The sequence below is a fragment of the Melospiza melodia genome, chromosome 3, assembly GCF_035770615.1.
Source record: "Melospiza melodia melodia isolate bMelMel2 chromosome 3, bMelMel2.pri, whole genome shotgun sequence".
Classification (NCBI taxonomy): Eukaryota; Metazoa; Chordata; class Aves; order Passeriformes; family Passerellidae; genus Melospiza; species Melospiza melodia.
The window spans coordinates 70,376,929-70,404,777 of NC_086196.1; the positions used below are offsets into that span (position 1 = coordinate 70,376,929).

Sequence of the window (27,849 nt, forward strand, 5' to 3'; positions counted from 1 at the left end):
GGTAAGAAATCCTTCCTTGTACTCTTAGCTTGAATTATTGCAATTAAAGAAATTGAATTTCAGTGTGCACCACCACAGAGCCAATAATCCATGGCATAGGCCTCCTTATTTCCAAAACTGTACAATCATTACTCAGAAGTACATATATTTTATTCTGATGTCTACTTTTTGCATATGGGTCCATGTGTGACCCTTCTATGTGTGGTTGCTGGGAGAGGGCTATGAATTAATTAGAGGGCCACAGTTGCTTTGTATATTAATATTGTATAAAGCTGATGTGATGTGTGCTTTAAAATGGGTTTGGGGATTTTTTAGTGATTGCAAATCACGCACTTGAGCTGCAATATCAAGAGAAAAGGTCTTGATAACATGTCTTGAATGGTTAGACTAAACAGGAATTACATTTTGGAAGTTTAATAACAATAGAGGCATCTAGTGGAAGCGTTGGAGGACTGCAGCTGCCAGGAATGCATCAATGCACAGCTGATTTTCTTGCATTACTTCTCCCCAGATGGACTTTCATTAATTGAGTGACAAATGTCAGTGATGGTTAAGTTTTATTTAAGAATAAGCAAAACTAAAATTTCATGGTATTTAGACATTGTGAGGCCAAATATAGTGTAGGAGCCAAGATGAGGGCTTGAAGTAGGGAGTCTTCCTCTCAACAACAAGGAAAGAAATATCCCATCCCACTCTTTTATCCAGCGTTTTAATGGTTAGAGGATTCCACCAGGACATAAGAGAAGTTCAATCTCCTTCTGTGCTGATAGCACACCAGAAGATTTATTACTTCCTGTTATTATAATTTCCAAGAAAGAAGAGGATAACTCAGCAGAAATGTGAAAGCATGTCTCTTCTTGAGCTCAAGAAGAAATGCAAGCTACAGGCAGACTCCAAAGCATACAGAAAGCATGAAGGCCTAGGGCTTGGTGACATGTTCAGCTGCTTTTTAATTTTCCTCTTCTCTTGGGCTGCAGGGCAAAACACACAGAGAGGTAGCTGTGCTAACATATTCAGAACACATTACAGAAATATTTGACTTTTACACACTATGCTGGTTAGACACTGAGCTCCAGACAGCCAGCACAGGTTGTTTCACTGTGACAGCGTAGGGTCTTGTGAAAGAGAAGTCATTCCTCCAAAAAACTTCAGGGTCTGACAAGGGCATCTTCACAGCCTTTGCCAATTTGGCTCTACAATGAGTAGAGGAACAAACCTTTAATTTCCAAGGTATGCAAGTGAGGAAGTAGCCAGGTAACTTCAAGCAGTTTACTCCTAGGCTCAAAGTGTTTTCAAAACACGATTTTTGAGCATGTTTGAAGTCTATCCATTCAGTCCTATGGAAAAACATTAGATTTAAACAGAGCCTGGATGCTCCCTGTGGATTTTCAATGTCTAGAGCAAATTTCACTGAAAATTTAGGCTCATATTTGCTTATTCTTTTCCCTGTTTGAGTGTAGGAATTGATCATAAAGCCTGCCCTCAAAAATATAAACCATGATTTTATGACTTCCTTTACTAACCACACCATCATTTATTTCCACCTCAATTTTTCTTTATGTGGTGATGTGATGGATTTTTTTTCCTGAAAAGCCTGCATTGTGGACTTGGATATGTCATGTCTAATATTTTTGTCCTTTAAATGGTGAATTTGATTAATGATTGCAGGCGGCATCCCAGGCTCTAAACTCCACAGTCTGCTCACTGCCTTCTCATTGAGTTTTCTAGGAACTTTCTTTTTCCATGCCTCTCTCATACAGAATTGACATTTACCAGTGGCCTGAGCTCCTACGCCTGGGGTGCCTGTGGGAGGGAGGATGCAAGGCCGAGTAGGACCTCACTCTAGTCATGGCTTTCACAGAATTAGGTTGGAAAAGACCTCTCAAGTCCAATTCACGACTGAGCACCACCCCATCAACTAAAGCAAGGCACCAAGTGCCACATCTAGTCTATCCTTAAACACCTCTGGGGATGGTGACTCCACCACCTCCCTGAAGAGTCCATTCCAATGTCTGATCACCCTTTCTGTGATGGAATTCATCCTAAGGTTCAACCTCCCCTGCTACAGCCTGAGGCTGTGGCCTTTTGTCCTGTCACTCGTTGTGAGACCGACCCGCACCTGGCTGCGCCCTCCTTTCAAGGAGTTGCAAGAGCCATAAGGTCACCCCTGAGCCTCCTTTTCTCCAGGTTAAGCCCCCCTCTCCCTCAGCTGCTCCTCACAGGACTTGCGCTCCCAGATCCTTCACCAGCCCCCTTGCCCTTCTCCTTATTTTAGACGGGGGTCACTGGCGGCTCCCCGTTCCTTTAGACGACAACACCGGTGCCGCGGCTCCCGCGCCCCGGGCGTGACGCGGCTCCTGGGGCGGGGGCCCCGCCGGCCCCTTCCGGGCGCGTCTGCCCGCGGGCGCTGCCGGCTCCTCCCGCCGCAGCCGGTCCGGCCCCGCCTCCCGCACCGGCCGCGTTCCGACACCGCTCCGCGGCCTGTGGGCCCGCGCCGGCCCCTTTCCTCCCGCCGCTGCTGCCATGGCCTCTTCCGCCCCCGGCCGGGCCTGAGCGCCGGGAGCCCGTGCGGCCGCAGCCCGCTCGGCCGCCGACCCTGCCCCGGCCGCCGCTGGGCGATCCCCCTCCGCCTCCTTCCCCGCCGCCTTCGCCGGGCTCCGCCGCTGCTTCCCCCGACCGCGAGGTCCCGGTGGGAGGCGGCGGCGGGCGCCGGCTGGAGCAGGCGGTGGGGAAGATGGCGGGGAACGGCGGCGGCTTCGCCGGCGCCGGGAGCGGGGAGATCATCCAGCTCAACGTGGGCGGCACCAGGTGAGCGGCCGGGCCGGGCCGGCGGCGGGCGAGGGGCGAGCGAGGGGCAGAGCCCAGCGGCCCTGCCGGGCCCGCCCGGCCCTGGTGAGGTTCGGCCGACCCGGCCCGGCAGGGCGGCGGTGCCGGCCCGCCTGGGACTGCCCCGCGGGGCTCTGCGCGCTGGTGCTGCCCCGGCACGGCCGGGATGAGCCTTCCCCCAGCACTCTGCGGGGCCGGGGGTACCCGAGGCGGACACGGCACGGCCGGGAGGAGCCTTCCCCCAGCACTCTGCGGGGCCGGGGGTACCCGAGGCGGACACGGGGTTGGCAGCTCGGCGTGGTGTCTGCCCGCGGTGCCAGGGCAGCCTGCTCTACATACACATTAGAGACTCCCGGAATCCTGCTTCTTCAGGGATAGAAGCTTTGCCCTGCTGTCACATGCGTAGGCTGCTAGTGAGCAGTCTGTGTAGCAGCCTCAGAGACTAAAATATTAAAATCGCTGATACGATGCCGCTGGTATCAACGAGAATAAAGAGCTGTATTGTTTTCAAATGTACGCTGGAAGTGTGGAAGCTGGCAGATGTAGAGGTTTGGCAGGCTGAGGCAGAGAATTGTGGGACAGCTGTAGTCAGAATCTGCGTGATAAACAGTGCAAACGTTCCTGTCAAAATGCTCAGGCATGAAATCATTCAGCTCACTGTAGCTCGTGGAAACTGAAGTTATGTGTTTTCCCAAGTAGTTACTTGGAGCACAACGTGGAGACAGCTATAAGTAGTAAGAACTACTACTGCTATTTTAAGAATTTTCTTGCATTACTCAGAGCATGGACTCGATCTTTTAACTAAATTGTGTGCTGCAGCCTTTCTTAAACCGGAATGCCATAGAAACGCATGCAGAATTTCTTTGCTTTAGTAAGACATTAAGAACCTGGTTCAGCTCAGAGAAACTCCTTGTAACCTGCACAGGCAAAACTCACCTGTAATGATTCTTTCAGGATAACTTTGATGTAGGCTTGGACCAGATTTCATGTTATGCTTCATAAGGTTCTTCAGTGAACTCTGTATCTGAAATTACAGGCCAGTTTAACTTTTAGGATTTTATTACCTGCGTAATCTTAAAGCTGCTTTCCTTATTAAATGCCTCTGCAGAGAAGAGAGAATTATGGAAAGGCAGTAATCAGAGAAGAAATGCACACCCTCAGAAGGCTTGCCTACGCAGAGAGGTGGGAAGAATGAGGCAAATTAGTCAACATTTGGATGTATGCAGAAGGAAATGTGTGCATGGATATTCCCGCTTTAATAGAGAGACTGTACTGTAGTACTCCTGTGTGAGAAGTTCTGGTCTTTTGCAAGCTCAGCTTCCCTTGTAGTGCCCATGTCCTTTGGAAACTACACCTGAGCCGTGTTTTTCAGTTTGCAAGGGCAGGTGACTCTTAGCTGATAGTGGAGTGGAAGATGTGCACAGCCAGGGGGTGAGAGCAGGGTACTCTACACGTTTCCTCCTCTTCAGTAGTTCTCATTACTCCCACTAGAAACCTGAAGCTCTTAGTGTTGTTTGTAGAATTGTATGAGAGGAGGAAATGAGCACTCCCCTCTGTTTCTGACACAAGTTATACTTTGGAGCAGCTTTTCCATGCTCAGACACGAGGTCCCTGCTGCTCCCTGGGACGGTCAGGACTTCTCTCGTGTGTGTGATGGCTCCGTCACTTCCCGGTCACAACTTCAGTGAATTCCTTTACTGAGAACAAAAGTCTCTTGCAAGTTAATGTTCACAGAAATTATTGTATCAATTTGGGTGAATTATTTTGACTCTGTATCTCTCTCTGGTTATAATGTAACCCTACAAGGAAAATAGACTTTGAAAATGGTTGTTTTGTAGCTTGTCACGTCTGTTTCCAGTTGCCTATATTTTCTTTCAAATAACTTTAAGCTGTCATATGCTAAGGGTCTTTTGAGGATTTTGCCCTGGGTTTGCCTAGCTTTCCTTATAAGAGGCCTGTCTGACCGCTGCATGGAGCTGCAGATACACTGATGCATGTAAATGTTGCTGGCTGAGCTTCTTTCTGCATCTGGAAAGGAGGACTCTGGTTGTTTACATAGATTAATGCCTATGGATTAAAAGTCCTAAAGTATATGTTAGTATGAGCTATTGCTTACTAAACTAGTGCTAAATTATAGACAGGAAATCCTGGGGCTGACTGAACACACTGATAAAATTGAAAGAGGATGATGGTGATGCTGCACCAATCCTTATAGAAACAAGTAGTATCTGGATTAATTCTGGATAAAATTAATATAATTCATTGTTTTCACATGCTATAATATTGTTTAATGTATCATCCCTTACTCTTAGACAGAGTTAGTGACCTGTATTACTGATAAGAAAAGCTGAGCAAAAGTACTTAGAAGTATATTAGAGAAGTGTTTTTTATTTTTTTTTCAGAAAAGGCTTTGTGCATGCTTGTGCTTAGAACACTGACACTGTAGCTTTTCTGTAAAGAACAGATTTGCCATTGTTATGTTTGCAGTGAGCAAATGCACAATCTATGTTTTATATAGTTCCACACAGCCTCTGTGTTTCTGCCTCTTTTGGGGCATAAAGTAATGGGGATGGGGTTTGTTTACTTCCCCCCCTCCAATAAACCTGGAAAATACTAGCAGTGAAAATTATATAAATTATGACTAAGTATTTTCATTCAAAAAATATTTTGTATTTTGTAATCCTGTACTAAATGGCAAGTTGCAATGGAATTTTACTTTTGCATATCCTTTTTGTTTTCCATTAATGAAGAGGTCACCAGAGGTTTCTTAGTCTCAGCACTAGTAAGAGGATGTGTACAGCCAGAGAGTGATGCAGAGCATGAGCTCATTGTCCAAGCTGCCAGTTCAGTTGTCTTCCTTCATGTTAAATCCAGACCCAGAAGTAGTATAAAACAATCCATAGTTATTTATTATGTAAAGTATTGTCTGGCATCATAAGTAATATTATCATTTGTATTATTTCACAATATGATTCAGAGTCAATTTTTTTTTTCTTTTAACAGTTATTGTTATTGCCCCTCCCTCCTCCCCAAGGGAGGCCCAAATACCAAAATGGCAAATAATTCATGTTCCTATAAAATATTAACTTGAAGCTCACTGTAGTCTTTTGCAGTGCATAATGTAGCACCCTTTCAGTCCTAAGTAAGAGCAGCAGAGTAGTGTGCAGTTTTTGACAAATAAAGCACACTGATGATAAATATATATTTTACTGTTAGGGTTTTGTGTGTGGAGCAGTGTTTGGGTTTTGTGGAAGGTTTTTTGCAAGCATTAATGTTGAAGTGTGGGAACCAGGAAATACAGGATGTTTGGGACAGTGTGTTACAAACATGTAAGGAATGTTACTTTTGTGGTCTCCAGATGGTCCTGCTTCATGCTTAAGGACAATCTGTGCAAAGAATCTGCAACTTCTGACTTGTTGCAGGTATTTTAACCATCTCAAACTTCCCAAACCTGTTTGATATTAGCTTTGTAGGACAAATCAAGGAATTTTAGATAAAGCAGTCTTGCTTCCAATTTCGCAGTTGATTCTGAACTTGTAACTTTGTTTTCATAGGTTCAGCACATCAAGACAAACACTGATGTGGATTCCAGACTCATTTTTTTCCAGGTATTTCTAATATATCATCCCGTTCAACAAACACAAATTAAGTCATTAAAAAAAATGTTCTCAGTTCTTAATTTATGTTGTAAATCGTATTAATGCTTTTCCCCCCATCTCAAGCAATGGGACAGATTAATTTGAAGTAAGCTATTATCCAAGAGGCATCTTCTTGCTTGAATGTAGCCATGGCAGCTCCTCATATGTGCTGAGGAGCTGTCATTTTATCATTTTTAGATGGAGTATTGTGGAAATAACTTCCAGTTCTGCAGGAAAGGGACATGCCACTGGCTGTGACTCTGTTTCTTATTGTGATCTTACTGGCCATATGCATTAGCAGTGCCTTTAACATTTTTGGTTTGGTTTGGGGTTTTTTTTGAGTTATTGCTCTACTCTGAGTTACCTCAAAGTTTTGAGGGTTTTAACTTGTGATGCAGAAGCTGTTGAATTATTGAACATCCTCTATTTACATCAGTGCCATTACTAGTTCTGCAGGTTTGTATTTTGTTCTGCAGCTGCTGTACCTCTATCACCCCAGTTAATCCTAAAGCCACAGAGGAAGACCTAACTGCTGGCAAATTTTCTTCCTTACATTTAATTTTTATATTCTAGATGTCTTTCCCAATAAAAGCCTAGCAGCTGACATATGCAACATTTCCTGTTCCTATTTTGCTGAAATTTTCAGATAAATGAAATGCCAGGGAAATGTCACCTTCTTTGAGGCATGCAAGGAAAGAACAAGGAGGAATTTCATGCTACTCCCCAGTCTCTCAACACAAAATATGCTAAGGAGGTTGTTCTGAAAGTTATCCAATACTGCAAAATCTCAGATAATTGTCATCCAGAATTAAATGAAAGCTGATGGTGTGGGTGTCCATCTTACCTGCAAAATGAGATTTTGACATTGTGTTTTATATGGGTCTGGAGAAAAAGTACTTTGATCTCATTGGAGAATAACTTTGAAGCAGAATTGTATAAAAATGAACTCATGCCACTTTTGTCCAGCAAGTCCTTACAGACTGGGTTGTTTACTCATTTTTTTACTTCAGCAGCTTTTACCAATTTAACTAGATTTTAACAAACTACACAGTCCTCTAAGGACCTGGGAAAACTTTTTCATCCTTTCAGGCTAGGCCTTGTGTCTGTTTTCTTTGGAGATCTGAAGGTCATTATGATGCAGCTTTGAGACTTTCCTTAGGTGTGCATACACTTCTCCTTTGTCCAGGTGAGATATTTCACTCCTCCAGCATTCTGGCTGTTTTGTTTGCTCTGATAAACTCTGTTACCAAAAACTAACCAAGGAGAGCTAAGTGACCCAGAGTGTTCCTACCCTATGATTGTGTCAGTACATTTCTGGGGGACATCTAATGAAGGTTTCCTGTTTTTCAGTTTGCTGAGCGGAAGAATTTCAACACTAAAGGATGAAACTGGTGCTGTGAGTAATGAACATGCTGTAACTCATTTATTCAGTGTTATGCTTTTGGTTAGGTTCTCTCCTAAAGCATTTTCTCTGTGGAATTACACTGCCTGAGTCAGGCTAAACTTTCATTGAAAATGAGTGACACCTCTGGCTTTCTTGCTTCTCATCTTTGTTTCAAGATGAGGGAAACTGAACAATGTTCATACTTCTATGCTAATTATGCATTATGTAGGTAATGCAGAAACAACAACTCTGCTTTTCTTAAACAGAGCTAATGCCAATTGCTGTATTGCAGTGAGGTGTGATTTTCATTAGACAGGCATTGCATGTGTAGTTGAGTCACGCAACATGGAAATGTCACTTTTTTTTTTGGCAAAAACATGTAACCATGGCCATTTCAGTCTGTGGGTGATATTCTTAAACAGGAAACTATAGTTACGAGTATTCTCGTTGCACAATAGTAAGGCACACAAGTACTTTGCTAAAAATGTAAAGGTAGTTTTGATGGTTACTGAATTTAAAAAAGTCAAAACCTGTCTTGAGATCTTATTACAGTTACTGCATATTGAACACATGCTAGAAAGTGAAAGCATCCATTGTCCTTTGTGGAGACTAGAGCCTAAATAACAGATTTATATATATATATGCAACAGTGTTTGTATAGATGTCCTATAGGAAAGTTCAATGAGTGGAAATGAGAACAAAGAAGATGCTCAAAAACTTTGAGTTTTGTTTGTCTGCTCACTTTCTCATCTTCAACTCCTCTTTCCCACATTAAGCATAAAATAGCACTTTAGCTGATGGTTGCTCCATAACAGTACTCAAGGACAGAAATTTTTCTTTGCAGATATTTATTGATCGAGATCCAGCAGCATTTGCACCCATTTTAAATTTTCTTCGCACAAAGGAGTTAGACTTACGGTAAGAAGTGCATTTCAATCCAAAGTGTGTCTTCAAGTGATGAATATTTCATCTTGCTCATCTAGTTGGGTGCATGGTATGTGGTTCAGCTCCCTCACAGATGTTGGGCCAGGCCTAGAGTATATGTATGTTGTGGTGGAAGCAGAAATGGTGACATTCTGTTTTGTTAGTAGATTCTTGTAATGTAGACCACTTCTTGCAGTATATTTCTTTATTGTTTCTGTATCTTTATTTTAATGAAAATTGAGTCAAATTAAGATTGCTTTAAAATCTCAAGCATCAACATGATGAATGCATTTTGTGGTAATTCTATAAACTGTTAGGTAGCTTGACATTTAGATTTGTAATATCCTGTTGTATGCAAGCATTTGTATTCAAAGTATTGGCTCACTTTGTTCATGTTGGTTTTTGGTTTTTTCTTATTTCTGTAGGGGAGTGAGTATTAATGTTCTCAGGCATGAAGCTGAATTCTATGGAATCACTCCTTTAGGTAACCTTTTTTTTCTCAATTTGGGCTCATCTTATAATTATTATTGTAGTAATTGTCTACTGACAAATCCTGGGCAGTTGTGACCCTGAAGATTTTCAGAGTAAAAGTTTTTAAAAATGGAAGGATATTTGAGATAATGTAATGTTTTCAAGGGAGTGAAAGCTGTGATCATATCTGGGTTTCTTCCTTAGTGAGAAGATTGCTACTCTGTGAAGAACTGGAACGCTCATCATGCGGCAGTGTCCTTTTTCATGGCTACCTACCTCCTCCAGGTATTCTTGTAGTCATGGTCTGCTGTTGCTTGCTGTCACTTGTGATCTCTGTGCTGTAACAAACAGCATGTTTAGAATACTGGGCAGGGGGTGTGGCAGGCTGTGTTTGGTTGTAGGCTAGAGCAGAGGTTCTTCAGGAGCCTTTCAGTTTAATGTCATCAACATGGGGTGCTTTCTTCTTTCTGAACATAAAGTACCTTGGGTGTCCTATTGCCTAGTGACAAATCACCATAGTGAGCTTTCCTTCACCAACATGAGTACTTGTTAGACTTTTGAAATTCTCTGTAGAGATGAACGCATTTCATGTATTAACCAGGAGTCTAAAGGATATCTTGCCAATTACTGACAAGTTTTCTGAAGATAATGCCTTAGATGATGCATGTCAACATAGATAGCAAAAGCATTTCCTGTCTCAGTGTTACAGTATTGCCTGTTTCTTGTAGCAGATGAATTAAATTTTCATCGAAATGCACACGTGTTAACGCTGTATTTCTAAAGTGAACTAACATCTGTTATATTGCTGAAGTTTAAAGAGGAACACAAACCAATTTTTTTTTTTTTGATAGGCATTCCCAGCCGTAAGATAAATAATACTACTGGGCCACCGACTGACATCAGAACAGGCCAGAGTGAGAGTGAGATGCATGGAGGTGGTGTCCAGCCTACGCTTGCTGGTACGGGGGAAGGTACAGTCCGACTAGGTGAGGAGTGGCAGTTTTAAAACCAAAGCAAATTGCAAAGATGCTTGTCTCTGGGAAAAAAGAACTGTGTGGCTGTATCTGATTTAAATCTGCTATTCTGTGTTTGCCTGGTTAAAATTGCTGAATATATAGTTAAAGATTACTCCCTATACAGTATTGAAGGCTCACTGCTTCACAGTCCAGGTGCTTGAGAGGCTTGAGAGAAAGGCAAATCAAAGTTCTTCATGCAGTCTTAGCATGGCCTCTTAGACAAATGCCTTATACTGTACTAAAACCATAATAAAAACCAGAGTGGCCACTGTCTCTTTGGTCTTTTTTCAGGGCCTAATTCCTGCTCTTCTACCTCTTCCTTGTTCTTGGTGCCTCACTTGCCCTGAAAGAGTCAAGTTTTTAGAGTAAAGGTAGTCTGCACAGAAAAATTGTAAGTGAGATAGACCTGAATTCTGTCATTTTCCAGCTTTTGACTTTGCAAGCAAAATGATGCTGTTAAAAGTGCCGTATTTCTGTCATAAACCTCTAAATCATAGCAGTGTTAGGAAAATCTACACTATGTGAAAGGCAAATCTATGTAATATGAAAGGATATGAATTGCTGATTCTTAGTGAGCTGCTAGAGGTTTGCAAGCAGGCAGCCCTGGGTAAAAGGAGGTATAAGGTGCATTCCTCAAGCATTAGTTCTGTAGCATACCAAGGCTGTGAGGAGCAATACTGCGAACTAGAATCTTGCTGAAAATGATTCTTGAAAATTTAATTATCAAAGTTTCTGTTGCACATCCTAGCAGAGAGCTCTATCCTGCTAGAGATGTCTCTGCTCATCTAATACTTGTCACTTGCCTAACTTCAGCTTTGTTGTTTTCAGGATTTCCTGTGGACCCACGCAAAGTCCTAATAGTAGCTGGCCACCACAATTGGATAGTAGCTGCCTATGCCCATTTTGCTGTTTGCTACAGGTAGGAATGGAGTTGCCTGTCAGTTTACAGGAAGCTAAAAAAATCATTATTATTGGCTAAGAGCAAAGCAAAATGCTTACTCTGAAATAGCAGTAGATAAATGCATTCAGTCTCATCCTACAAATATGAGTTGCTGCTTGTTTTTTGGTGAAAATAAAAAGCTTGATAGGAACTCAAAGTTTGCTTTGATGTCAGTATTGATACTGTTGGAAAAGTTGCAAATTGACTCAGATACAACTGTTTTAAAGTAGGCCTTTCAGTTGAAAATTAATTTTAAAAGTTTTCCTGCTGTGAGTTTGAAAACAGTCTGTGATGTTACACTGTCAAGGAAGCTGAAACAGTTAATGAATTTTTGCTACATAATTTTGCTACCTTGTCTTTAGCTTTTTTTAGCAGAGCAGATGTGTTAAATGCTTTCTACTTCACTTGGATGGCTGAAAAATTTCGTCAATGTCTAGAAAACAAACTTTTTTTTTATTAAGATCAGGTGAAGATAAGCAGCACCTCCACATTACGGAAGCTGTCTTTAGTTCACATCTCATAGTCTTGATTTAATTGGTGGCTGTCTTTTGGATGGAAAGTAATGTTTTAACAAGAACGGTTGCCCAGACCAATCTAACATGGCTGTCATACTGTGGTTCAGAAAAAGAGGGGAGAAGACTGTAATGTGAACAGCTTCTTTCTGCTCACTGCCAAGCTAAAGCCATATTTGCTGCTTATTCACTCTCTAGAATATTAACTCAGTTCCTTAAACTTTGTAACTTTAATCACATCTAACTTACATGCACCACTGCAATTCTTTTTGGCTTTAATTTGTATTAAATGCTCTGCTTAATGTTTTTTTTCTGACAGAGAAAGAGACAATAATTGGCAATTGGTTTTGTGCTAATTGTCCCCTCTTTAGGATTTTATCTCTTGACTGTTTTCCTTGGTTGCTAGCTCCCTTTTGAAAGATTCTGCGCTTTCCTGCTAGGTAAACTACTTAACAAGACTTTTTGCCATTGAAATTATGTCATTAGTGATGCTTTTGATGAACCATGTCAGACTTGAATGGCTGGTGAGAGAGGGTGCCGGTCAACATGCCCGTTTAATGTGCTGCTTTTCTTCTCAGAGACTCAAGGTAGCAGTCTTGTATTCTTTTTGTCTTCCAAAACTTGAAGGAGCTCTAGGAATACAATGGTGGAATTTTCCCTTCTTCGTTCTTCTAGATCAAAGTACAGGGCATCTTAAAGATTTTTTTTTAATTTTTGAAGTATGAAAAAAGTCTTTTAAAATTTGATCATAAGGGTTGCAATAATGTCTTGGTTGCATTCAAAGTCTTGTTACTGCAATTGTGCTCTTAAATCTATTCATTACAACTTCTGCATGTTGCATGGTGGATGCTTCAGCTCCAGGCAGGATGCAACACTGAAGTGAAATAATGGCAACACTGCTAAAAAGTACACATATGTTTTTGCTTTTAATTTTCTATAACTTGACTGCAGAGATCTAGTCTGCTTTAGCTCCATTGTAAAGTATCTAAATTATTGCCTGAATTTAAGTAAGATAAATTGTGCCTACACTATGTAAGTCTTAAAAATGCACAGGGAAGTTATTGTCTAAAAATAAAGCTCGCAGTCAATTCAGTATTATCTGCTTACAGTACACCATAAATAGAAAATGTGTCTGGAGAGGAGAGTTTTATGCTAAAGCATGATTTGATTTCTTGCATGATGTATAAGAAGATTAACAGAGTTTTCTTCTAAAGTCTTACACTGAACATCATTATCTAGTGTTTGTTAGCCCAAGCTTTTGGCTTCATCTTGTAACTTTCATATCAGATGTGCTTATGTTAAGAACAAGCCCAGTAACTGCAAAGCACTGAAATAATATGCAATATCAGACTTCAAAATGGTGGAAAATGCAGCTCTTGTAGACTGTAGTTCTTCACTAGAATTTGAAGTTTGTGGCTTAGACTGTAAGACTGAGTCATCCACACTGGTTCAGGATTAGCCTGGGCTATCTATTCCTGAGTCTCTGACATCTGCTCCTGTTCTCCCCTTTGCCCTTCCAGAATCAAAGAGTCATCTGGGTGGCAGCAGGTGTTCACCAGTCCCTATCTGGACTGGACCATTGAGCGGGTGGCTCTCAATGCCAAGGTGGTTGGAGGACCTCATGGAGACAAGGACAAGATGGTTGCAGTTGCCTCGGAGAGTAGCATTATCTTGTGGAGCATTCAAGATGGTGGTAGTGGCAGTGAAATTGGTACCTATCATTATCTGGTTTGTTTTTTCTTTTGTGTGTGTTTCTAACTAGAAGGAAGTCTGAGACCTTGTTCTGAGGTATGTGTGATTTCTGGTGTTCAGTATTCACTTTCACAGATTGACAAAACAAGCTATAGTGCAGCAACCTGTTAGAGTGTTTTAACTTCCTTCAGTTCTGCACCAGGAATCCTGTCTCAAAGTCAGAGATGGAGAATAAAAGAGCACTGAGTAACCAATACTTACTGTTCAGTTTGAGGATTTGTGTATAAATTCAAATTAAGAGTTTAAGTTTTCCCTAGACTTGCATTTGAACTAGGCCATAACACAAAGGAACTAAGCTTTGGAGGTGGAAACCTATAGATACAAAGTGATTTTGCTCTTTCCTTTGTGTTATTAAAGCCACATTTTTACATAGAGATGACAAAAATACTTCAGTTCTCTGTCAAATGTGGTTCATAAATGGAGTGTGGAAGATGAAAATTTCTTGAGTTTATAACTTGGGTGTCAGGATAGGAAAAAAGCCCACACTATTCCTTTAAGCATACAGGAATTACAGCTTATACACCTTGGCACTGAAGGACACACAATTGTATGCTTTAGAAACAGCAAGAAGACATTTCCTGAAGTAAATATTCCCTGGTATTATCTGAAGCCTTGTCTGAGTCATTGCTGTTCAAATATAGGGCAAATTTGGGAGGCACCGAAAGGAACAGGATTTGGAACTTCCTCTAGCCTAATCCCTGGTGTTTGAATAGCCACTGCTATGCCAGTAATGTCTGTTTCCTCTGGCACTGGATACTGCTAACAAAGTGTGACAGCAGTCTGGTTATGTGAGCACTTTTCTCTAAAACTTAATGCGGAGCTAATTTATTATTAGATGTATTTCCAGGGTTGAAGCCTTGAGAATTATAGTGGCCATAAATTAAAGCCAAAATTACCAATTTCAAGTTTTGACCCATGTGCCTTTAAAGAAGAGCTCATTTGACAGATTCTCAGGCAATTTCCAGCTATGTTAATGGGTGTTGCATTTTTTTTCCCTGCATGAATGTGTGAAAACACTAAGTCACATTTGAAGATGGGGAAAGGCAAAGGTCTTGTATCAGCTGTGTACTGCTCTTTTACTTGTGACTCTTAGAGTTCTTGTATATAATCATGGTCAGCAAAATGGAAAAGGAGATTCCGTTGTATTTTTTTAAAAAATACAAAAGGTGTGTCTAAGAGTTGAATATGAAATTATCTCTAATAAATGCAGTGAGTAATTATCAGATCTGAGAAGCCTTTTCTTTTCCTTTGCTCCCTTTGACTGAATCTTAAGGACAGGGAAGAGTTGGTGTGACAGCTGTACTCCTGTAACAGGCATTGCTTTAAGCACTCTGCCATTACATTCCTCCTGCATTTTCTGGTTTCATTAGCTGCTTGTGGTACCTTGGGATTTGCAGTAAGATACAAGAAGCAGCATCTTGGATTTTTTTAAAATCAAGTGCAAAGAGACACAAAAAACCATAAGTGGATTTTTAGTTCAAATAAAAACTCTAAAATATGCCAGTATGATAAAGTTCTGATAGCTTAGACCATGACTGAAAATGGCAGCAAAACTGAAGCAAGGACTTTTGCTAACCAGGCTATACTGCATTCAAGTGACCCTGTGAAACAGAGTAATTCCACTTAGGGCTTGAGGAGGGGGGAAGCAGACAGAAAGTGCCTGCAGGATGAAATTCCCAGTCAGACTGACATTGACCAAAATGTACTGCTGTTCATGTGGGTAATAGGTCATGTTGATTGGTTTAAAAAAATGCTTGTGTTTAATAGTTGTAACTTGAACGTAGCTGTTTTGTTTCCTTGTGGAGACAAATGCTCACAGTGCTGGTTTGTGTTAGAGATACAGTGCATTGCTGTCATCTTGTGAAAGAAACTACTTGTTCCAAACAGTTGCTGGAGCCTGGCAACACCATCCCCAGCAAATTGTGTGGGCTGGCAGCTCTGTGATAGAGCTCTCCCAGAGCGCTTTCTTCCCTTTCCATATTACTTACATAAGACACTGCTGCTGGCTTGCTGCTGTAAGCACTATTTTACTGAGAGGGACCCTTAGGACAAGAGGCTGTCATTACACATAGTGTTGTCTCCCCTGTGGACAAGTCTCAAGATTGTTGAGCCTAAGCAGGACTGACACTTCAAATTCCTCCAGACCATTCAAGCTGTCTTCCTTGATTTCCTTGAACCTCGTCCTTCTCTGGAGTAATCAATTCTAGTTGTTTCTGTGGATTTTTTATTACTGCCTTTTTCATGTGCCCTGTACTGCTGAATCTTATCTGCATTGAATGATTGTATTGTGCCCTGGAAAATAGTTTAGCACCATAATTAGAACAACTTCCTCAGATTCCTTCTTGGGTGTTACAGAGGGCTGATTCTTGTGTGGGAATGACAGTCTGTTCATTTGAATTTGTCCTAAACAATGTTGAGGAATTTTCCAGCTATTGGATACTCTTGTTTGGACAATATCTATCTGCTACAGTTAAGGTATATTAGTGAGAAATAATATAAATATATAGAGTGAGCAGGATGCAATAGGAAATCTGTGAATGAAGCTTGACACTTTGGTGTTGTAATGTATCCCCAGTATTTTTGTACAAGGCAGAAAAACATAGCCTAGAAGTATTTACAAACCAAGTTAATTACAGGGCCAGTTTGCTGGACTTCATAGCTGGCAAACTTGGAAATTACCTCAGACCTTTTGAGTATGCTGTAACTTTTAAATGCATGGCCAATAAGTAGTACAAAATGTGGTATGCTATCCAAGTTCACAGTTCAGTTAAACTTATTCATGTGGGATCTATGATGAGACTTGGAAGCTCTAAAGAAAGGATCAATTTTGTGAAAGGCCTCAGATGTCAGGGTCAACTACAACCGCAGCCATCAATGCCTGTCAAGAGCTGCACTGTGCTGATTTTTATTAAGTGAAATGTTCTTGATGACACATTTCCCTTACTTGGAAGGCCAGCATTTATTTGCTGGTAAGTTTTATCTTCCAAATTTGAATAGTATGTGATGATTGGAAACTTCTTCCCTGTGTAGCTTCAAGTTTTAAGAGCCTGTTAGCCTGTACTCTCTGCTTATGGACTGCAACCAAATAATGGATCTGGGAATGAAAAGAAAGTAGGCTTTTGCACGCTGCTTATTTTTCTGAATTCAAGTATTTCTACTAAAAGAGAAATTAGAATGTATTCAAATATGATCACATTTGAGTTGTTCAGTCTTTTCCAAAGAATAAGGCTGAAGCCTTGTCATATTTAATTCCTGAAATCCATTTTCAAAATATTTTTACTTGACTGGACTTACCAAAAAACCATCATCAAGAATTTGTAATATTTTAACAGGTAATTGCAAACTAGTATGTCACAAATTTGCAAAACCCATGATATTACTGCTTCTTAAATGATGCTTCATAGTCACAGCTAAATTAAAACCCACAAAACAACAAAAATTTCTGTTTGCTGTAATATAGTTTTTTAATTTATTTTAAAGCCATTGGAGAACTTGATGGCTGTAGAAAAATGTTTGTAAATTTTATAAGGGCTTTTTAGCTTCTCTTGCCTCTTTTCTCCTTTCCAAACAATGATGGTATTAGCAGAGATGGCATCACAATACCATTCATTGGAACCCAGTTTGCTGCATGCATGGTGTCTCACCTAGCACACTGCAAACCCAGTTTTGGCTGTTCTTTACTTGCTACTGGAATAAATGTGATTTGATAATAATGGAAAGATTCCATTGTTACTGTGCTTTTCTCTTTATTTTAGATGAGCTTCACAGCCTCTTAATTTTTTGCAGGAGTGTTCAGTCTTGGAGTGCCTGTAGATGCTCTCTTCTTCATTGGCAACCAGTTGGTGGCTACAAGCCATACAGGGAAAGTTGGAGTGTGGAACGCTGTGACTCAGCACTGGCAGGTCTGTTCAATGTTCCACATCACTTTTTACACTTTTGCCTCTCCAGTAAAAGGAGAATAAAATCATTTAAAAGTGTGTGGGAAATACTAATCACAGGGGTTTCAGCCCAAGCTTGTGTTATGGAGTTTATCACCTGGGCATTGTGCCTGTGAGCAGAATGTTGCCTTGTTTGGTGTTGCTAAGAAGCATGCTTTTTAGGCTTTCAAATGAAAGGATGTGGTGTGGTTTGGGGTAATAAATGTCAAGTACTAGTGTATTTAAACTTCTTTATGGTTTACTAACTTTGTTAACAGTTCATTAGCATCATAGGAAATAAAATTGTGGGAATGTGTGACAGCAATTTCTGGACCATCTGAAAGAAAACAAGAAGGCAGTTTGGTATCTGGGGATCTTCAAAGCTGCTTTACAATAGGAGGCTCTTTGTCTACAGAAATACATGACTGTACTTAATGATGCCTGTCTTGTGTGTGGATGCTTCTGGCTGCATCCTGTTGTCAGAATGCACATTAAATAGAGAGATCCATGGAGTCAGTATGAGTTTGAGAAACAGCCCAGCATGCAAATAACAAAGCTTGTAATGCAGCTGGATGTATGCCTGTATGGCACAAAACCTGGATGCACTGAAAATCCCAAAAATGTCTTGCAAATCTCGAGAGGCAGAAGTGGCCTGAGGCTGCTGCACTGTTTGCTGACTGAGTTCTGATTTGACCCTTAAGTGACAGTACTGGTAACAAATAACATAGATAAAAGGTGTGGGATAACTCTGCTTCTGCATCAGAGACAGAGAGATTAGTATGGCCTTGAATAAAACAAAACATTATTTAAAGTTCTACTGATGCCTTTGAAATTTTCTGTTAAGGAACAGCTTAATGCTATGTGGCAAGCTGGTGTTTAACAGTATTTTCTAAAGGAGCAAGTCGTAAGAAAAAACCCTGCTGTCCCATTCATCATCTTTGTTTTTGGGGAAGCCACAGAAATCTTTCTGATCACCTAAATAGTTTCTTAGTTTGACTGACTATTCCTTTGGTGAAAGCATTTCTTATTGGAGAGGAGGAAATCTTTGAGAAGCTTATATACCAGTCTATATTGTCTATATATATATATATACCGGTTTATATTGTCTATAAAACATTTTGGATGGTTTTTTTCAAGAGGGTGAGAATAGCTCCTTTTTTAAACAAACAAACAATGTCAACCAAACACAAAACTAACAAAACCCACTCACACAAAACCAAACCAACAAAGAAAAATCCCAAAACAATACAATTTCAAGGTGCTTTCTGTATCTTGGGCTCTTTTGCTAGTAAAAAAAAACCAACCAACAAATGTCTTCCTGTAGATTTTAATATCCCTTTAGAACACATTTTTTCTTGAAGAACCCCATAAAGATGTAAAGTGGCAGGGTTAATCTTGAAATTCCTAATGAGAATATCTGATATTTAACTGACTGCTTTCCATGAGTTGTCCACAGCTCTGGACTTAGGATGCAATCATACTTCCTTCAGTGAGAGAGGTTTTTGTAGAACAGTGTGCTGATGCTCCATTTCAGAACAACAACTTCATCTTCTTTCAGGCTGATGTCTTTCTAAGTTCTACCTTTATTTGTGCAAATCTATTCTTACTTATGTGGTGATCTCTGATGTATTACACCCTGAAGATGTAATTTTGATCTCTGCATCTTATTGGTTCTTGCATCTTCTTCCCTTCTTGGAGATTTTAGCAGACTACTGGGGTGGCTTCCCTAATACTTATTCCTCTGGCAGAGTTCAGTTGCATGCTAAAAGGAGGAGGAGGAGGGTGTGGGTGCTAGATACATTAGTAATAGAATTCTTAGCAAAGGAGAGCTTAAAGGAAGCAGAATATAAAGTGTTATAGAGTAAGAGGCAACATAAAGCAGTAGAGTGGCACAGAAAATCCTACTAGGCAAAGTGATGATTCTCACTGGCCATGCTTTACCAGTGACTGTTGTACAGGATTGCTCTCATGTTGTTTCCTAATGAAAGTTCATATCTTGGCAGATGGCAGCTGCTGAATCATCTCTAGTGTTCCTATCTAGGAACACTAAGCAATTCTTTCTGCTGCAGAAGGAAAGAAGATAAAACGTTCTAGGGGCTTACAGACCATCCTTAAGTTAGGAAGGGGTCTGTTTTAGAGTCCAAGCTCTTTGAGATGTGAGGAAGTTTCTTTGGTTGGTTTATTTTGCTTTTATCCGGCTGATTCATTGTAAATATCTTGCAAATTATTTTTCAAGTCTCTGTAGCAATTGGAAGGCTGATGCTGGTCATGGAGAAATGAAGACTTGGGCTGAAATGTCCATTAATTAGAATTCAAGGTCTATTAAGTTAACTGACTGAAACATAGAGTACAGAACAAGTACCATGACACTGTGCATGTTTGACTGCTCTGGATAAAATGGCTTTTGGCTTTTTCCTCCTCAGGGCTGAAGCAAAAAAAAAAATTGTTTGAAATAGGACACTTGACCTAGGAGAAGCTAAACTTTTTCTTTGCTTGAAATCTCTGTCCCACTTGGAGGAATAAGCACTCCTTTTAATCCTAGAGGGTAAAGAAAGGGCACATGTAATCCCTACCTTCAGTTGTAGATCAGTAGGTAAAATATGGCAGGGCTGTCTTTCAGTTTGCTTGGTGTCATTGTGTGTTGGAAGTGAGAAACTGTAATGGAACAAGAATTTTTACCCCTCATTTTATATCTGCTAGAGGCAGAGATTTCCATAGTTTGGCAGAGGGATAAAACTTGGGATAAAAGAAGGCATAGAGTGGTAACATCTAGTTCCTTGGTCCAGAAATCTCTTAAGGACTTGTCAGAAATGGAAGAAGGGAGAGGACAGAAAGGGTGAAACACACTCACTGGCATAATGGCAAAAAAAATCTACTTTTGAAGACATGGTGTAGGTGCAACTCTCAAAGCTGTGTTCCTTCACACAGAGAAGGATCTTCCAGAGCAGTTGTGCTGATTTGTCTGCTGAGCTCCAGGACTTCAGATCCAGTTTGGTAGAGGAATACTTCAAGAATGCCATTGTGCATGCAAGTGTGTGCACAATGGCTTCAGTCCAGTTCCAAATTCAGATGATGTTCAACAAAATACACCAAAAATGTATGAAAACTGAGGAAGTAACAACCTAAAGTCTTGATTTATTATTTTTCCTTTCTATTTGTGCTAGGTTCAGGATGTTGTTCCTATCACAAGCTATGATACTGCTGGGTCTTTCCTGCTGCTGGGCTGTAACAATGGTTCTATCTACTATATAGGTAAGAAATGGGAGCAAGGTGGAATAAAAAGGAGGTGCTACTGTTTTTTGTCACACTCTTTAGTTGACTTAAGTTGCATCAGAACAACTCAGTCTAATGAGAGTAAACGTCTCCTCCCCACAGACATGCAGAAGTTCCCACTTCGAATGAAAGACAATGATCTTCTTGTGACAGAATTGTACCATGATCCCTCCAATGATGCTATAACAGCTCTCAGTGTCTACCTCACACCTAAAACAAGTCAGTATTCTACCACTGTCTCTTCACTGAGAGTTTGTTAGAAATGTGCTTTTCTGTTTTCTAAATGGACTTTTCCTATTTCCTTTTCTGTGATGCTTAGCAGGGTTAAAGGTAGGCCTTGACATAAACAAAGAATTTTTCTTCATTTATCATCTCCAAATGAATGATGAGCACTAGGCACAGCTGTTTTCCCTTACACCTGTAATCTGTATAAATAGGTACATACACTTACATGTATTCCTATATTAATGCTTGTGCCTAATGTATCTTGATAGGTTTTAAGCTTTTTGCACCAGAGAGGCACTTAGGTTATGAATTGTATTTGCTGAAATAGTTTGTGCTGGACTGGGCAAGGGAGAGACACAACCCTGCTGTTATGTCTGACTTTATAACCAATAAGCTAAGAAACATTTCCATATGCAGCTTGATGATGCTTTTTTTAATTATGGTGCAGTTATCTTTTAAATTAAAAAGAGAAACAATAGCAACAACAAAAACCCAAAGCAAAGTAAAACTCAAAAGAGCCCTGACTGGGAGAAAATGGTTACTTTCACATAATAATATGGATACCACAGTGACTTTTTAAATTGTAATTCTTTCGGTTTTGCTTTGCTTTCCCATTTGCCTCCAACTAAAGCAGAAAAATAAATGTTACATGGCACCTATAGACCATATCACTGTGAGGAGTGCCAAAACATCTGACTATATGACTTCATCCATTTCTTCTTTCACGAGGGAGGAGAGAATGGGAAAAGAAGCTTTTGTTAAGACACTGTTGAAGCATGTAGTATGGAATCAAACAAACCTGAGGTCATTTTAGTGGCAAAGTGTTTATGGGAAAATAATGAGTAAACAGTGTTTAAAAAACATAGCTTTCTTTCTGTGGAAGCTTGGAAATACTGTTTTCTGCTGTCTCCTTCCCTGGCCCCCAATAAGCCTAGCTTTTATTCCTGGGGGAACAACTGTGCTCTTGCTTGTTGTAGGTGTAAGTGGCAATTGGATTGAGATTGCATATGGCACCAGCTCTGGAGCAGTGAGGGTGATTGTGCAGCACCCTGAGACAGTCGGGTCTGGCCCTCAGCTCTTTCAGACCTTCACGGTTCATCGAAGCCCTGTCACGAAGATCATGCTTTCAGAGAAACACCTCGTGTCAGGTAATGTGTGCACAGATGGGTACTGGTGCTTCTCCCTCCTCCTGAGCAATGCAGTGTTTGTATGCTGTGCTCTATAACCTGCATCATTCCCACATGTGACAGAAATGAGTTGGACAGATCTGGGGATAAGGCAAGGGCTAGATTTGCTTGGATCCTCTTTCTTAAAGTAAGCTTCCTTCAAAGCTTTTAGCAGCTGAAAGGACCAAGTTTTATTTGACCACATACTAGAACAACTCACTCTTTCATTTGTGTCTTATTCCAAGGTTGCCATTTGTAGAAATAAAAGGGCTTGTAAACAAATGTATCTATGTCAAGTTTTATTGTTTGTGTGCAGGTCCTTCAGCACTAGTTTTTTTTTAACAGCCTTTAAGGAGCTTTCAGGGCTGCAGCAAAATATGCACCATCTCCTCCTGGGCCCTAGAAAAAGCCTTCCTGTGACTTCAAAGGGCTCTGTTGTTGACTCTGTTTCTTTTCTCTGCAGTCTCCCAGTGTCTTTTGTGCTATTCTTCTTGTCCTGGTCTTATGCTTAGGAACATGTCTTACTTGCAGAGAAGATGCAAGTAAGACACGTTCCTGAGCATAATCAATCCTTCCTCTGTAAAAATCTATTTCATCTAGAATCCAGCAGCCAGGGCATGGCAGAGATCTGGTTTACATCTTGCTGCTATCCCGTTATTTAAAAAAAAGGATCAGGAGCATGGTATCTGATTATACTGCAAATAAACAGCCCAGAGGTCATCTGCTCCCCTGCAAGTTGCTGCTAAACCCTCAGTACCAGGAGAGGGCACACCTCTATGTACAAAACTGAGCTAATGAATTAATTCAAGGGAATAGGGCTGTTGTGTGAGGAGGGTTCTGCTGCCAGGCTGCTGTCATGACATCTTGTCCTAGCATCTGCACACAGGGGACTGAAAGGGGCTGTAGGATGCTAGACCAGACCTTAGTCTAGTGTTGTGCCTATCTCAGTTTTTTGAATTTCTGAGTAAAGAAACAAAACTATTAGAAAACAGGACATCAGCAAGAATTTGTAGACTGTTAGAAAATTGTCTGGAGATGCTGTGTGACCTCACATTTACTAAATTGTTGATCACACAGTCTTGAAATACTATCCATATAGATGATCATTAGAGAAGTTTATCTGAATGTTTTGTCATCCCTTGTAAATGCCCATCTTTTCCTTTCTAGTTTGTGCTGATAACAACCATGTCCGGACATGGACTGTGACTCGGTTCCGGGGTATGATTTCCACTCAGCCAGGCTCAACCCCTCTTGCATCATTCAAAATCTTATCCCTGGAGGAAGCAGAGAGTCATGGCAGTTACTGTTCTGGAAATGACATTGGTAGGATGTCTCTGGTTTGTGCTGTGCCTGTACCTTCACTAGTCATATAATGGTTTAACAGACCTTCAGCCCTGTAACATGCAAGATGATGGGTGTAAGCTCTCATACACTGCTCTCCCTTTGAAATGATGGCAAGGATCTGTAAGATTCACTTGGAGTTATTATTTAGGCTGTAGAGAGTGAGTACACTTTGAATGACAGAAAAAGAGACAAAAAAGTCTTCAGAACACAGACACTCTCCCTTGAACAAACCGATGTAGCATTTCAGTTCTGATTTAACTAGAAAATGAGAGAAAGCACAGGAGACTGTATTAAGCAGATGAGCATAGCAAACATTTGGTCTACTGCAAATTCTAGTTCACTGTTCAGCCGGAGTTAAACAAAGCATGGAAAAAATTCTTAAATGACTTTGAAGTGGTGACAAAGTTCACTGAAGCCTTGCAACTGCAGAGGCAAAGAGTGCTAGCATTTGCTGTAGCAAGGTATACTGAAGGAATTTGTGTTGGTAAATATGGGTAGACAGATAGTTTAGATTCCTTGGTGGTCTGAGCCTTGGAAATGAACCTTTGATGAATAGGGTGCCCTCTGAACACAGGCTGGGATCAGTTGCAAGAAATCTGATTAAGCCTTTAGACATGTAGGAGCTGCAAAATAACAAATTACTTACTGTTATTATAGAGACCTAATGTAGGGTTTGTGCTAACATAGTAATTCCTCCAGGAACACACAGCAAACTTAAAAATGTGTGTCCCTTAGAAGAGCAAAAACTGATTTGGATCTGTAGAGACTGCTAACCATTGGATGGCTTTTGCTAGCTACTGGTCATCTTTGGCTTCCTGCTCTCGATACTTTAAAATTGCAGTGGTCATACTCATATGAGTTCTGAAGACCTTTTTGGGGAAAAAGTTGAGGGGACTGAAACAAACAAGTGATCTTTCCTTTTTTTTCCTCTAGGACCCTTTGGTGAACGTGATGACCAGCAGGTGTTTATCCAAAAAGTTGTTCCCATTACGAATAAGCTGTTTGTAAGGCTGTCTTCAACTGGGAAAAGGTACATCCATGTTTTAAGTGGGAAAGAGTCAAGACTAGGCCTGTTCAGGTGGTGATGTCTCCCTGCTCCATGCTGAGTGTGTGCAGTTGCACATAACAGTCTTCTACTATGCTTGACAGCTCTGGCTGAGCTCTGTGTGTGTGCCAGTAACAGAACTGTTACTTAATGATTACTATAACCTCAAAGGCTTTTTGAGAAGTCTGATATCAGAGACTCAATTCATGATGGAGCTCACAAAACAAACATTTCTGTGCCTCTACAGAATATGTGACTCTCAGCCATGGTACCATGCTAACATTTGATTTCAAAACTAATGCTGAAATTGCTGGTGGCAGGGATTATGCTGCTCACAAATGGACTTCTCTCTTTTTTTGCACTTGGCCTTGAAGATATTAAAACCTTTACAATGGAGGTCCTGTTTTCTAGGTCATCTATTCAATTATTTTCTTAGGCTTGACTTCATAATATTCTACTAACATTGCTGCCAACATAGTAAAAAAAATGTCAAATCCACAGCTGCTTTTCTTCCTGTTAGGCTAGGAAGATGACAAGAGATCAGAAAATGACAATGCATCTGAGTTCTATGCTTCATTTTTGCAAATCTTGCCTAATAACTTTGAATCTGGATGAAAACATGAATGCCTCAACACTATGACTTATTTTGGCACTGCTTGGGTGAAAAGTTCACTACAAAGGGCCAGTAAAACAAACTACCCAGAGCATAAGCAGCTTAGTTTTGGGAGTCCTTTTCTTCTCATCACTCCTCATAAGCTTCTAAAATAAAGGGGAAAAAAGCAATAGAGGTCTGCCATCACAACTGAAATTGCAATTGTGATATGACAAAAGTTATCTTTATAGATAACATCTACATTATAGATATATCATCTTTGGACTTTTTTGTATATCTTTTTGTATAACTGTTGTGGTTAAATGGACTGTTTCTGCAGGTTAGTTTCCTAGAGTGTCTAGCATATGAAGGGGCTGCTTTCTCTCATTATTGAGAGAGCCTTAGCTTTCTTATCATTGCAAATAGCAAATAGACATAGAACATGTGGGGGCTGCCTAATAAACAAGCAGTAAGAGTGCAGATGGACTGTGGGTGGGAAGGGATTGTCTGCAGCTGAGCAGTGTGCCAGTCATGCAGGGGAAGGGAAGGAATTTCATCTGGAGAAAAGGTCTTTTTCTGATGGCAAGTTTGGTGCCTTCTCAGACCAGTACTGACTTCAGTTGCCAAATTCTGCCAGGTGCAATTGTTCAGGTAATTTGGGATTTCTCTTCCTGTAGGATCTGTGAGATCCAGGCAGTTGACTGCACTACCATCTCATCGTTTACTGTGCGAGAATGCGAAGGATCCAGCAGGATGGGCTCCCGGCCACGCCGCTACCTCTTCACTGGACATTCCAATGGCAGCATCCAGATGTGGGACCTGACCACAGCTATGGACATGGTTAATAAGAGTGAAGACAAAGGTAAGTTGTGTTATGCCAGGACTGTGGTGTGGTTCTTTTTCGTGTCCTCAGATGTGCCTGACTGCAGTAAATGGACTTGGCCTCTAACAGCGCTCTCTCTTGCAGATGTTGGCGGCCCCACAGAGGAAGAGCTGCTCAAGCTGCTTGACCAGTGTGACTTGAGTACATCTCGCTGTGCCACACCCAACATCAGTCCTGCCACCTCAGTTGTTCAGCCAAACCGGCTTCGGGAATCTAATTCCAGGTAAGTCACCAAGGGTGGCACTGGCCACAGACACCGAAGGTTTTGCTTTTCAGGTAGGCAAACAGGTTTGGTGAATTGAAGGCTGTAGCTAAGCCTCTGAATTCATGCCCTAAGTAGCTTAAACTACACACACATACTCCTTGGTTTCTACTGCTTTGTATGCATGCAGACTGAAGTATTCTCTGAGAATCTGAAGTGATCTGGAAGCCTTTGTGTGGTGGCTGTGATGAGTGTATTGCTAGTGTAGTGGTAATTGCAGTGGTAGGTGGGAGCAATGGTGTGCAGAAGCACTGGCTGCTGTTCTCAGCCTAACATCTGCTCTTCTTGTGTTTTCTGAAGCCTCCAATTGCAGCACCATGAAACAATCCACGAAACGGCCACGTATGGCTCTGTGAGGCCATACAGAGAAAGCCCCCTCTTGGCAAGAGCAAGGCGGACAGAGAGCTTTCACAGCTACCGGGACTTCCAGGCTTTTAACTTATCCAGCAAAAGCCCAACAGAAAAGGCAGCTGCTGCAAATGGGAATTCAAGCCAGACAGAGGCCAGGAAGGCATCAGCTGAGGGCAGTGCAGCTGACAGGAAGGCAGTCCAGTCAATAGCACTTGAAGTGCGAGGCACAGGCGTGACAGATGCAGGCGGGTGTTGCAGTACAGAGGTTCACCGCCTGCCAGAGAATTCTCTGGATCTCAAAAGAAGAGGACCAGAAGAAGAGAATGAAACCAAAGCAGAAAGCAAAAAGAAAATGGGATTTGAAGGAGCTGGTTTCCTGGGAAGAAAGAAAGTGCCTCTCCTGGCCTCGGCACCAGTCCTTGCTGAAGGTGGGCCTGAATTACCTGGTGCAGCTTCTCCATCACCTACAAAAACAGCTGCTTCACCACGGCACCGGAAGAATGACTCATCCTGCCAAGACTATGGCTTGTGAAAATGTGTCTGGTGGCTAAAACAAGGTGCAGGTGCCCTCTGGCTGGTAGTAGGCATGATGTTAAATGGTGTGGGTTGTTTCCTGAGTGAGATTTTGTTCTCGTATAAATATTCTGTTTTATTCTGTTCAGAATAAAACTTGTAAGGTTATGAGAAAGTTCCTAGCTGCTGCCAAAGCTTTGAAGGGTTGTCCACATCCATGTGTGGCTTTATGTAATGCTCCAAAATGTAGTACGGTACTTGGTCCAAAATATTGTTGTGCATTCTTGCGTAAACGTGGTCAGGCATGTGATATGTTGTCATTATTTTTGTTTTTGGGGAGAGGGACAGTGCTAAAGGAAAACTTGGTTGCTGAGCAGAGGATGCCCTTTAGATGCAGCTTGCACGTTGCTCTAGAGCACTGCTGCTGTCTTGGGTGGATTTTGCCTAATTCACAGAGCTGCCTCTGTAGTCTTGTTTAATGAATGGGATCCTTGCTCTTTACGCTGCTGTCTGATATCTGAAATGTTTTGTGCAGGTTAAGGAGGAAGCTATCCAAAATAGCATATGATTTTGCCTCTTAGTCCAAATAAATTGCCAGAGGAGTGTTGCTTGTACTTTCTGAAAATGTGTGGTATCAGATGGATTTTGCTGATTGTGACTGAGAGAATGCATAAAAATATGCTTGGCAGAATACACACAACTGGCAGTCTCTTGAGGGCTTCCTTGTCACTTTCTCTGGCAAAAGGACAGAGATGAATATGGGAGTAGGTTTACTGTCATGGTGTAATAATTCTCAATTTCAAGTGCCTTGACAT

The 27,849-nt window shown here is 41.2% G+C and overlaps 1 protein-coding gene across 1 annotated transcript; it reads left to right on the plus strand.

The window, feature by feature from the left end:
- Nucleotides 1-2,693: 2,693 nt before the first annotated feature.
- KCTD3 (potassium channel tetramerization domain containing 3) lies at nucleotides 2,694-27,659 on the plus strand. Its single transcript, XM_063152180.1, has 18 exons — nucleotides 2,694-2,808; nucleotides 6,381-6,434; nucleotides 7,815-7,860; nucleotides 8,693-8,766; nucleotides 9,198-9,256; nucleotides 9,448-9,528; nucleotides 10,095-10,229; nucleotides 11,088-11,178; nucleotides 13,232-13,422; nucleotides 17,250-17,365; nucleotides 20,545-20,632; nucleotides 20,756-20,872; nucleotides 21,856-22,026; nucleotides 23,212-23,367; nucleotides 24,322-24,418; nucleotides 25,703-25,887; nucleotides 25,993-26,131; nucleotides 26,471-27,659. Exons 1-18 carry the CDS (start codon nucleotides 2,735-2,737, stop codon nucleotides 27,051-27,053), a joined length of 2,457 nt encoding a protein of 818 aa, XP_063008250.1. The 5' UTR covers nucleotides 2,694-2,734; the 3' UTR covers nucleotides 27,054-27,659.
- The last annotated feature ends 190 nt before the right edge of the window (nucleotides 27,660-27,849 follow it).